Source organism: Branchiostoma floridae, chromosome 14, assembly GCF_000003815.2.
Source record: "Branchiostoma floridae strain S238N-H82 chromosome 14, Bfl_VNyyK, whole genome shotgun sequence".
In the NCBI taxonomy this organism is placed as follows: Eukaryota; Metazoa; Chordata; class Leptocardii; order Amphioxiformes; family Branchiostomatidae; genus Branchiostoma; species Branchiostoma floridae.
In genome coordinates, this window is record NC_049992.1 from 3,518,358 (window position 1) to 3,529,180 (window position 10,823).

Here is a 10,823-nt window from a genome sequence, read left to right on the forward strand (position 1 = left end):
GATACATCTAGAGTTGCAACTGAGGCCAATGAGAGGCAATACAATATAATACATGTTACTGACACAGCTGACATGCAGGGCACATCTAGAGTTGCAACCGAATCCTCTGTAGAACAAATGACAGCTATTGTTACAACTGACACCCCCAGCATACTGAACATACCAATAATTGCAACTGACGCTCCTAACATATTGGGCATGCCCAGAATTGTAACTGACGCTCCCGAAAGACTGGACAACGTTGTAGTCAGAACGGAAGCAACTGACGGACAAGACATTCCGAGCATGGTAACAGAACCCCCTAATAGACATGATACAACTAGGACTGTAAATGAAATACCTGACGGGCAAGGTGTATTTATAATTGCAGCTGAAGCACCAGATAAAAAAGACAAACCCGAAAATGTCACTGACGTCTATTACTGGCAGGACAGGCCGAGAGTTACGAATTACGCACAAGACACAGTTAAGGTTGCAACTGAAACCCCTGAAATGCAGGGCGTATCTAGAGCCCCAACGGATGTATCTTACAAACAAGACTTACCTTTGACAGCAACTGACAGACACGAGAGACCAATGGTAACGACTGAATCATCTGGCATACAGGGTGTACATGCGACTGCAACTAAACCATCTGACAGAGATGACGATTCTAGGATTTCAAATGAAATCCTTGACATTCTTCGAATTGCAACTGAAACGCCTAGAGATGCAGCAGAAGAATATGACAGGCACAACGTTCCTATAAGTGCAATCCAAGTCCCTGATAGCGACGGCATACAGATACGTGCAACTGAAGTCCCAGAAAGGCAGGGCAAACCTAGAATTACAACTGAAGCACCTGACAGCGAAGGCATATCTAGAGCTCCAACTGAACTACCTGACAGACTGTACTCCTCTATAGTTGTGACAGAAGCCTCTGAAAGTCAGGGTATGCTTAGGACAGTGACTAAAGCACCTAACAGACATGGATTCCCCCGACTGACTACCGAAGTTCCAGGTAAGAGTGGCATGAATCCCCTGTTAGGGGAAAGCTGACAGGTAACACGTCTTCGCCACGTTTAAAAATGAGACAATCACGCCTCCTTTGCATAAATGTTTCAAGATAGAAATAAAAATCACCTCTTTTATAAATGAAGCTTAGAATAGATGATCACCCTTTTCTAGTCCAAGCTGTTTTGAGATAAAGTAATAAGTTCTAATCTGGATAGATCTCAGAATCACACTGCTTCTTGCAAGTCGCTTTTAGATTGCAATAATCACCCTTTTTTAAAAATAAATCTCAAAGTATGATGATAACCCACCTAAAGCTAAGCTAAATCTCTCTAAGATAATTTATAAAGCTCTTAGTTTCTAGATAAATTTCACAGTATACATATCAATCACCTTTTCTTCAGTTCACCCTAAGAACTCCATAAGTATCTCTTCATCTTTCTGCACAATCAATTCACAGTTCCAAGCAGTGTATAATTCCATAAAGCATGTGTGTATGAAATTATGTGTTTCACGGTGTGAATATGTACTACTGATTGAGCACATGTGTGTCTAACGTACATGACAAGATGCTAACTTTTGATTCTGTGCTTTTGTAGGACGACCTCTGACCCCTGGGTCCAGACGGCCAGACGGCTCCGTCATAGTTGATGTCCCCCAAGGTATGGTCCTCGTTATAAGACGATTCGTTCTGTGTGTCCATATCCAGCGGCGAGCTGTGTGTAGTATGTAGTTCGTAGTCTTTGCTTGCAATCTTATTTGGTAGAGCATCATTGGACCTAAAAGAGGATGACTGTAGACTGAAGGTGTCAGAGGGGGAGTTTGTCCCGGAGTATTGAGTCCACCCCATTTTGCCATGTTTGATAACTGTTGGTGTTAGTTTTGGTGGACTATTATCAAGATTAAGGCCTTAACCTCAATTTAGGCAGTAAGTCCCTCTTAAGTCTTCCATGAGTAAGTCCATTGTTAGATCATTGGACTTACTGTGGGTGAAAAGAGGACTATGGTCCATTGTAAGTCGTTCATAAGTCGGAAGCAAGGGAGTATGTGAGAGTTACTGTCTGTTTCAACCCTCTTCCTTCACAGGAGCCAACATACTTCGCTTCCCGGACCCTCCATCCACCGACAACTTCGCCCTACTGACGCACTCCCAACCGTCCAGCCTGGACAGTTTCACCGTGTCCTTCTTTATGAGGTGTGCCATATATAAACAATCTAAAACCTACCTACCTGTTATCTTAGGATATTGGATATTTCTGTCAGCTACAATATATGTGGGCTGTCAGCTAACCTTGTCGAGGCTCTAATGAATGAAGTTACGTCTTTCCGCTTTTGGTCTGTATCCCCCTCGTTTCAGTTCATGACACTGGCCAGAAATCTGTAAGAGATACTTAGGGGTGGCGCCATGTACATTTCTGTAGCATTTGGGCCACACATTTGTGCAAGCCACTACAGCAGGGGACTGGTCCACTAGTAGTGATGTGTGTTTAACTTCATACTCTTCCTTATTACTGCTAAGTGCTAATCAGGGAAAGCAGCATGTGCCGTTTTAAAAATCTTTGGTATGACTCGTTGGGGATCGAACTCACGACCTACCGAATGCAAGTTTAACACTCGATCCACTCGACCATTGCACCAGTTATCGCGGATCGCTACCTTGATCCAGCATGTGTTCTATCTGGCTATGATCCTGTCCCGCCTATATCACAGTCTATTCTATTATTCCATGATGTATCAACCTTATGATTATTCACAATCTCATCAGGTCAGCGGAGCCTCTGTGGCGTGCTGACGGGGAGCGGTGGAGGTCCGTCCCGGGCGCCCCAGCCGGCACAGGTACGGTGTTCTCGTACGCCGTCCCAGAGGAGGACAACGAGATCCAGTTCTACGGCGACTCGAGCACGCGCACCTTCAAGCTACTGGTGAACGACGAACGCGTCGACGTGGATATTCCTCAGGTGCTTTCATTGATAAATAAGTTTGTGAATATTTATGCGATTTGAGGCTCTTTTGATGTACTTAATTTGCTCTTTCGTAAGTAATTTTCTTTCATAATTGTTGATTGTTTAAATGTTTGTTTTCGATGATTGTATTTGGTTCTTCCTGATAAATGATTTTTGTCTTCAATCATGAGTGATGAGGTTTGGCTATTTTGATGGATATCGACAAGACATTTGGTTTCTTTCGGTACATATTTTCTCTGATGTTAATGGCTTCATAATGCATAAAGCCGGCTTTCTTGCATGCAGTGGACCAATCCTGTCGAACACCATATCGAACAAATAGAACCCCTGTTCTATTTCGAACACCCCCGTCAAGAACTGCCCCAGTGGGACAGAAATTGCTTTTTCTGACGGAGGTGTTCGAAATCGAACCATGATCGAACAGAGGGAGGGGTTTTGGGATCGGTTCATTGAATGATGTTGAGTGTCTTTTTTTCTGAACCAATACTAGGTTCTGGACGGCCAGTGGCATAACGTGATCATCACATGGGACGGGCGGAAGGGCGACTGGGAAGTGTTTGTTGACGGGATAGGGCGAGCCCGCGGCCGGGGGCTGGCGCCTGGGCACACCGTCCGGCCCGACGGTACCTGGATTCTCGGGCAGGAACAGGACATTGTGGGAGGAGGCTTCGAACCCTTCCAGGTTTGTTTTCTTGCTTGTTTGGCTCTGCGGTGGCTGATTTATAAATTTCCCTTGAGTCTAATCTCCAAGCAGATGTCTTGGTCGCTCATATGGACACAGTGTTGGTCGGCAGTAACGATGTTAGCATCGGAAGATTTGCTTGGAGATGACTTGGAGTTTGCAAACAGGTACAGAGCAGAGATACAGACCGCTAAAGCTACGGCGACATTTGCAAACCGAGGCCCGGCCTGGGTGTGTTTGGAAACGGTGTTTTTCAAGCAATATATACACATGCTCATGAGTTATTATTTCACGTTTTGTTGTCTTTTATAACCATCTTTTCGTTGGCTAAAGCCTCCCGACCGGACCCCAGTTTGGAAACGTGACAATAGCATAACACTGCTACGCTGGGTTTACTCTACACTCACGTTTTCCCGTTGCAGGCGTACGTCGGTGAGCTTGCTGAGTTCAACATCTGGCGGAAGGTTCTGAGCGAGGACGAGAGGGACGAAATCCTGACCGGAAAGCCGGAGGGAGATTTTGAGTGGATAGTTGATCGTCGGGGAAGTGTGGAAATTAAGCTTGTGCCGTACTTGGGTACGTTATTGAACCACAATTTTCTGTGTGTTAAGACAGTATGGGTGCGGTCACAAATATCTTACGACCGTCGTGCGATCACATATAAAGGCCTAGGGCACATGCATCGTGCATGTGTTTTGCAAACTTCAGCGGTATTGTCACCACAAATACTGTCTTAGATCCTTGTCTTGCCTTAGATCCCTACTTTGTATGCGACTCTGTTACTCTCAAATGACTCTCAGATGGCTATTAGGACTATTCCTGTGATTTGTCCAAGTTGACCACTGTTACAACTGCCCCGACCGCGTGTTTACATTGGATTCTTTTATAATATTTCAGTCGACTCCAGTCGTCCAGATGTCCTACCTGAAAGCCCTTCAGGTAATGTCTTTTTTACTAGAATTGCCGGTTTCCTACTTTTTGGCTCTCGTTTCAATGTATTAACCCACTGTTAGAACTTAACTGTAGTCAGGATAATGTAATGTACATGCTGCGTTAGAATTGGTCTGGTTGTGCTTTACGTCTTATTTTCGACTTTTGCAGAGATTATCTATGATTTGTACTTAAATGCGTACATTAAGGCGGTATTTGAGATACCAATTAGGCAAATTCCATATGATATGCATAGGTCATTCTCTGTTCAAACCATTCCCTCCACAGAAGTCAACCGACTTCGGTTCCAGGATCCCCCATCCACGGAGAACTACGCCGTCCTGAGGCCTTCCCGGCCGGCCAACTTTGACAGCTTCACGGTGTCATTCCAAATGAGGTAATTTGACCAGTCAAATAAAAAACGTTAAGAAAATGGTCAAAGTAAACGAGTGGACTCTATGGACAGGAGTTTGGAATGTCAGAAGTTCGAACGAATCTTTGCTGTCATCGCTCACCAAAAATGCCCGCTACCGGAATTGATTTCAGTCCTTGTGTCACTGTCACGAGTCGACGCGCTTCGGGCGTATTTGTTGATTTCTAGAAGGACGCTGAATTTTTAAAAAAAATCGCAAGAGAGGGTATTAATCAACCCAAAATCAGCATAGTAGATGGGTCTGGGGTACAGTCAAACAGTAGATCGATCTCTATGAATTGCATGATGATTAAGAGAGTTCTGACGAGAGTATTCCTTCTTGGTCGATCAATTTTTCTTCTGTTTTGTTCTGACGCTGAAGAGAACGTTCATCTGCATTCCACTCTTTGTTCTACTTGTTGAACACACTCCAGCAATTTCCCTGGTTCGATAAACATGTACAAAGCGCCTTTTCTATCTCGACCAGCTAAAAACACACTCAAAATGAGTAAGATATTCATTTCCATTCTTATTTCCAGATCAGCGGAGCCTATGTGGCGTTTTGACGGGCAGCGGTGGAGGTCCGTCCCGGGCGCCCCAGCCGGCACAGGTACGGTGTTCTCGTACGCCACACCAGAGGAAGACAACGAGATCCAGTTCTACGGCGACTCAAGCACGCGCACCTTCAAGTTTTTGGTGAACGACGAACAGGTCGACGTGGACATCCCTCAGGTGCTCTTTACCTTCGCCAAGAAGTTTTTCGTAGCGTTTGTAACCAAGCAAAGGTGTTTGCTTGTGGTTTAGCAGTTAGGCAACATAACGCAAGAAGCTATGGATGGGTTGTTACGAAATTTGACATGTGTTTAGATCCTATTAAAGAAATCATTTCCTCTCCCCTGGCGGCTCCCCTTGGTACTACGGTAGGGTTTTTTGTATTTCATCTAGACATGTTGGGTCACGATTTATTGATGGTAGGTTCCTCTTCTTATAATGGTACTTATTTCCAATATGACACTGTTTAGTAGCTGTTTGTGAAGAAATTATTTAAAAAAACAGCAACTACTAAAGAGTGTTATATTGGAAATGTATATCATTAAGAAGAGGTTGTTCATTTGATGAATAAAGATTAAAAGACTGAAAGAAGCGGTTATGAAATATTACAAGGTTACGGTGTACAGCCTGTAGGTTGACAAACCAAAATTCTTACAATAAACCATTCATTCATTATGTATGGATACATCATTTTCTTAAATAAATACCAGGTTCTCGATGGCGAGTGGCACAACGTGATGATTACCTGGGACGGGCAGGCCGGCGACTGGACGGTGTTTGTCGACGGCATAGACCGAGCCCGTGGCCGGGGGCTGGCGCCTGGTAACACCGTCCGGCCTCGAGGGAGCTGGATCCTGGGACAGGAGCAGGACACCGAAGGAGGAGGTTTCGAAGATTTCCAGGTTTGTTTAGATATACTTGGATGGTATACTATGAACACATATAAACGTAGTTGGGTAACAATTTGCACACAATGACTATTACTTTGCAGCTTTATATTGTGTCTTACTTTTTCGCAGTCTACAACTACTGCCAACAGTAAAGATACACTGTACTGACATGTTGCATCAGCAAGTTTAACATATAGCGTTACCTTTCGGGGGAACTTAATAGAAGATTGCAGAAAAACTACCGCTTGTATTTTGGACTGCTGAAAGCGTTACTGCTACAATGTAGGGCCACACTGGCTGTCCCATATATACAGATTGCCATACATTGTACCTGTGAACAAATTGTCGCCCATTAAAGTTCTTCTTCTATTTGCAAATCAGGAGAGCGTTTCTTGGTTCTGACGATAGAGCCTGACACTATCGATAGAGCCTGACACTATCAAGAATTCATATTACTTCATATTATTCAATACCTTTATTTATTCTGCTATACTTATTTATTTATTCTGTTATACCCTGTTTTAATTTTTGCAGGCGTACGTCGGTGATCTTGCAGAGTTCCACATCTGGGACAAGGTTCTAAGTCAGGAGGAAAGAAACTACGTCTTGGCAGGGAGGCTGACGGGAAATTTTGTGGACTGGAGAAGCATCACAGTTGGCACCCAGGGGAGGGTGTACTCGGCACCATTCCAACCTGGTGAGCCGGATAATCAATGTTAACTCAATGTTATACATGATCTGTGACATCCGTAAATAACCTCATCAGGTTGGCAATTATTCATATCGTAAGCTTCTTTAGGCACAACCAGTAAACAGTAATTAGCAGCGAGAATCGTATCCAGCCATTCTAACCCTGATAATGGTGTCTGACAGACACCGAAACACTGGAAGTAAGTACTCCCTGGTAGTACCTAATGAACCCTACTATATGGTCTGTGACTGTTTGGGGGCCTGCATGACGGAGTACTGTTTTAGATCTGCGCTAAATTCAGGAAGGCAGCAGATACGTAACTTAAATTTAACGGGCTGTGTTCGCCTTACACGCTTAATTCAGACGCCCGGTACACTCTACGTGCAATGTACCTATTACGGCCTACGCTATGAATCTTAGCGGTCCGGCTGCGAATTACGCAATAAAAGTAAAAGGGCATGCAGGTCCACCTTTTGTAGATAACGTCCGCAACACCTCTTCACCTCTGGCCTTGTTTTTATGACCATCACAACTTCGTGCCTCTAACAATATACCCTCTGTCTTTTTTGCAGAGTGGCAGAGACCCTCTAGAGTCTCGCCCCCAGTAGTGGTCTATCCACCCGGAGTCACTCCACCACCCGGAGGTGTATATCCACCCGGAGGTGTTTATCCGCCTGGAGGTGTTTATCCACCGGGAGGTTATCCACCCGGAGGTGTCAGGCCCCCTGGAGAAAGAGTACCAATCGAGATCCCGCCCGGAGGTGTATATCCGCCCGGTGGTGTTTATCCACCAGGAGGTGTTTATCCACCCGGAGGTGTATATCCCCCAGGAGAACTTTATCCACCTGGTGAATACCCACCTGGTACAAAGCCTCCAGGTGAGTACGACAACGTTCATGATGTCCATGCTTTTTATTTGTGTCTTTTCCGTTCATTTAGAAGAACTGACCCTATACGGACATATAACAATGCTGTGTCAAAGGCACCGGGAAGTCTGCCCCATCCTGCTTAGTTTACTCTACAGCCTTTGTCAGATTGACTGGCAACCTTATATGCACATGTAAGACTAATAAGGGGTCATAGGCGCCTGGAAGTTTGTACTGCACCATACCCCCCCCCCCCCTCCTATTTAGTCGACTTCACAGCCTTTGTCAGATTTTGTGACGCCTTTGTTCAAACACCTTATTATATGGACATGTGAGACTACTAGTCCGTCCATGGCAGTCGGTACTACCCCCTTTTCTCCTGCTCTAGATCTGGTACTGATTGATGTGTTTTCGTGGCTATGACCTCTTTGACTCCTTTCGAAACGTATAAAACTATAATTCTGAAACTGGCGTATAATTCTGATCTGTAGATACCATGTTAAAGTGAAATGTTACCAACTTTCTGACAACACTTTCAGACAACACTAATTTCTTCTTATTTCATACTACAAACTTGAAAGCCCCATATCCATAGAAATTGTATTACTAGCACTTCTGCTCGTACAAATGTACCCATTGTATTTTCTTAGGTTCATACCGACTCCAGTTTCCTGAGCCAGTCAGCACCGACAACTATGCCGAGATCGACACCAGCGATTCCCGGGACTTTGATTCTAATGCCTTCACAATCGTCTTCCATATAAGGTGAATGATGATGTCTCAGAAGTTGAAATATCACCATATAAGCTGTGGGTCACTATTCGTACTACTTGTCAAAAAGAGAAAAAGAAATCCATACAGTATTAATCTTTTAGCTCGCAAATGCGCGAGAAAGTTGGATTTTTGCTAATCCAACTGGATCAGCCGCGAAATGCTTAATCACCAGTTATTAAGTTACTGGGTTACAAATATTTGCATACAACGAAGACCGACGTTTCGGTGATCATCTGTCACCTTCCTCAAGGCAATTCGGCCTGGTGTTCTTACTAACTACAAATCGGTGTCACTGTTAACACATGCAGTAACAAAACTTTATATTTTCTCTGCAGGACGGATTCCCCGACCACGGGAACGGTTTTCTCCTATGCGACGGAAGACGAGGTGAACGAGGTCCAGTTCTACGGCGAGCCGGAATCAACCGTCTACAAACTTCGCGTCGACGGGCAGACCTCCGATGACATCAACATCGACGTACGTTTCCATGACGATGACCATTGATAATCTATTTGTAGGCATCCCGCTTCAGTAGAATGAAAGATTAGAATATCCATAACGACATAATATATCAGGTATATATATATATATATATATATATATATATATATATATATATATATATATATATATATAAACCATTGTAAGGCGCCAAAAAGCTTTTCGACATCAAGTTTGGATCAGAAAGGGCGTTAGTCCGCAGGGAGAAGGTCTATTTAAATGTTAATGGGGTGAGAGTGATTTGGGGCTATCTAAGTCTAAGCAAAATAAACATGAACTTGACGATGATTCCATCAAAATGTATCAACGTCTCTATTTTTACACGGAGATGCATTTTTCTTTAGCTTTCATGTTTCAAGAAAACAGTCAAACGTCAGGAACACTAATGGTCCAAGACGTTACTAAGTGTTCCGAGTATAGAAAAATGAAAGACTTACTGATGCTGTCTTAATGTTGAAAGATATGAAGTTTTATGAAGTGATCTGATTTTTTGCCAGCTTGCTGACGGAAAGTGGCACATCGTCGTCCTCACCTGGGACGGGAACCGTGGCGCCTGGACTGTCAGGGTGGACGACAAGGAGCCAATCCAGGGAGAAGGTCTCGCACGGTTCCACTCCATCCGCCCCGACGGGACCTGGATCCTGGGCCAGGAGCAGGACACGGTCGGAGGAGGGTTCGAGGAGGAACAGGTGGGAACAGGCAATCATAGTTCAAGATCACAAAATAGTTGGTCTAATGTTGCTCAGACCAGCAGGACGCCATAGGTGGAGGCCTGCCGGAAAGACAGGTCAGATTTTGGTTATACTCCATAGCAGGCTCTCTTGGCTTTTTTATTCGGTCTGAGGGGCTCATTATACACTTTTGTTAGCAGGACGTGGTCGGAGCAGGATTTGAGGAGGAACATGTGGGTTTATGGAGAGGTTTAGTTGGCAATTATAGTTCTTGAAAACACATTAAGTGGTTCAAATCTCAGCCTCTTTGTGTCTTGGTCTACTGTTGTTCTAAACAAGACACCTTGGTTGGAGGCTTACAGAAAAACGGACGGGATCCCAGCCTAATGTCTGTCTGTCTGCTGTTACCCAAACCAGCCAAGAACGCCTGGAAGTATCATCGCACATTGAGAAGAAGCATGTGGGAAGAACACTATAGTAGTTGCGTACTGTGAACAAGTAGGATATTAAACTACTCCGGTTGTAGAAAGAAACAGCAATAAAACATGCTATTCAGCGTGGCACTAACTAGTAACCGCACAATCAGCATGCCTGCTGAGATGTTGATAGTCGCTATTGCTTCCTTACTTTGATATATTCCTTACTTGCATTCTGTAGGCGTTTGTTGGCGACTTGGCAGAGTTCAATGTTTGGCACACCCTACCAACTCCGGAACAACTGGAGAAGATACAGAGAGGAGAGAGGGAAGATGGCAGTGTCATCTCCTGGAGGGAGACAACCATCACACCCATCGGTGACGTCACACGGCAGCTATACTCACCAGGTAGGGCTTGGGCTTGGCAGTAGAGTTAGGCTAACATCACATTTCCAAACCCGGGCCCGGCTGGGCTGTCTGTG

The 10,823-nt window shown here is 44.5% G+C and overlaps 2 protein-coding genes across 2 annotated transcripts in view; both read left to right on the forward strand.

Annotated features, from left to right (window-relative positions):
- The window catches only part of LOC118430439, a gene marked incomplete at its 3' end in the record, with an annotated part of 35,884 nt that extends 30,214 nt beyond the window's left edge, over positions 1-5,670 (forward strand). The window contains 8 exon segments of the mRNA XM_035841306.1: positions 1,593-1,655; positions 2,080-2,188; positions 2,759-2,951; positions 3,448-3,639; positions 4,062-4,215; positions 4,537-4,578; positions 4,858-4,966; positions 5,521-5,670. Of these exon segments, the coding sequence (XP_035697199.1) occupies positions 1,593-1,655; positions 2,080-2,188; positions 2,759-2,951; positions 3,448-3,639; positions 4,062-4,215; positions 4,537-4,578; positions 4,858-4,966; positions 5,521-5,670 (1,012 nt within the window).
- A 576-nt stretch (positions 5,671-6,246) lies between these two features.
- LOC118430909 overlaps positions 6,247-10,823 on the forward strand; it is a 10,282-nt gene continuing 5,705 nt past the window's right edge. Inside the window, exons 1-7 of the mRNA XM_035841939.1 lie at positions 6,247-6,435; positions 6,958-7,120; positions 7,687-7,992; positions 8,631-8,745; positions 9,090-9,231; positions 9,753-9,944; positions 10,584-10,749. Coding sequence (XP_035697832.1) covers positions 6,271-6,435; positions 6,958-7,120; positions 7,687-7,992; positions 8,631-8,745; positions 9,090-9,231; positions 9,753-9,944; positions 10,584-10,749 — 1,249 coding nt within the window. The 5' untranslated portion in view covers positions 6,247-6,270. The remainder of the gene's footprint in view (positions 6,436-6,957; positions 7,121-7,686; positions 7,993-8,630; positions 8,746-9,089; positions 9,232-9,752; positions 9,945-10,583; positions 10,750-10,823) is intronic.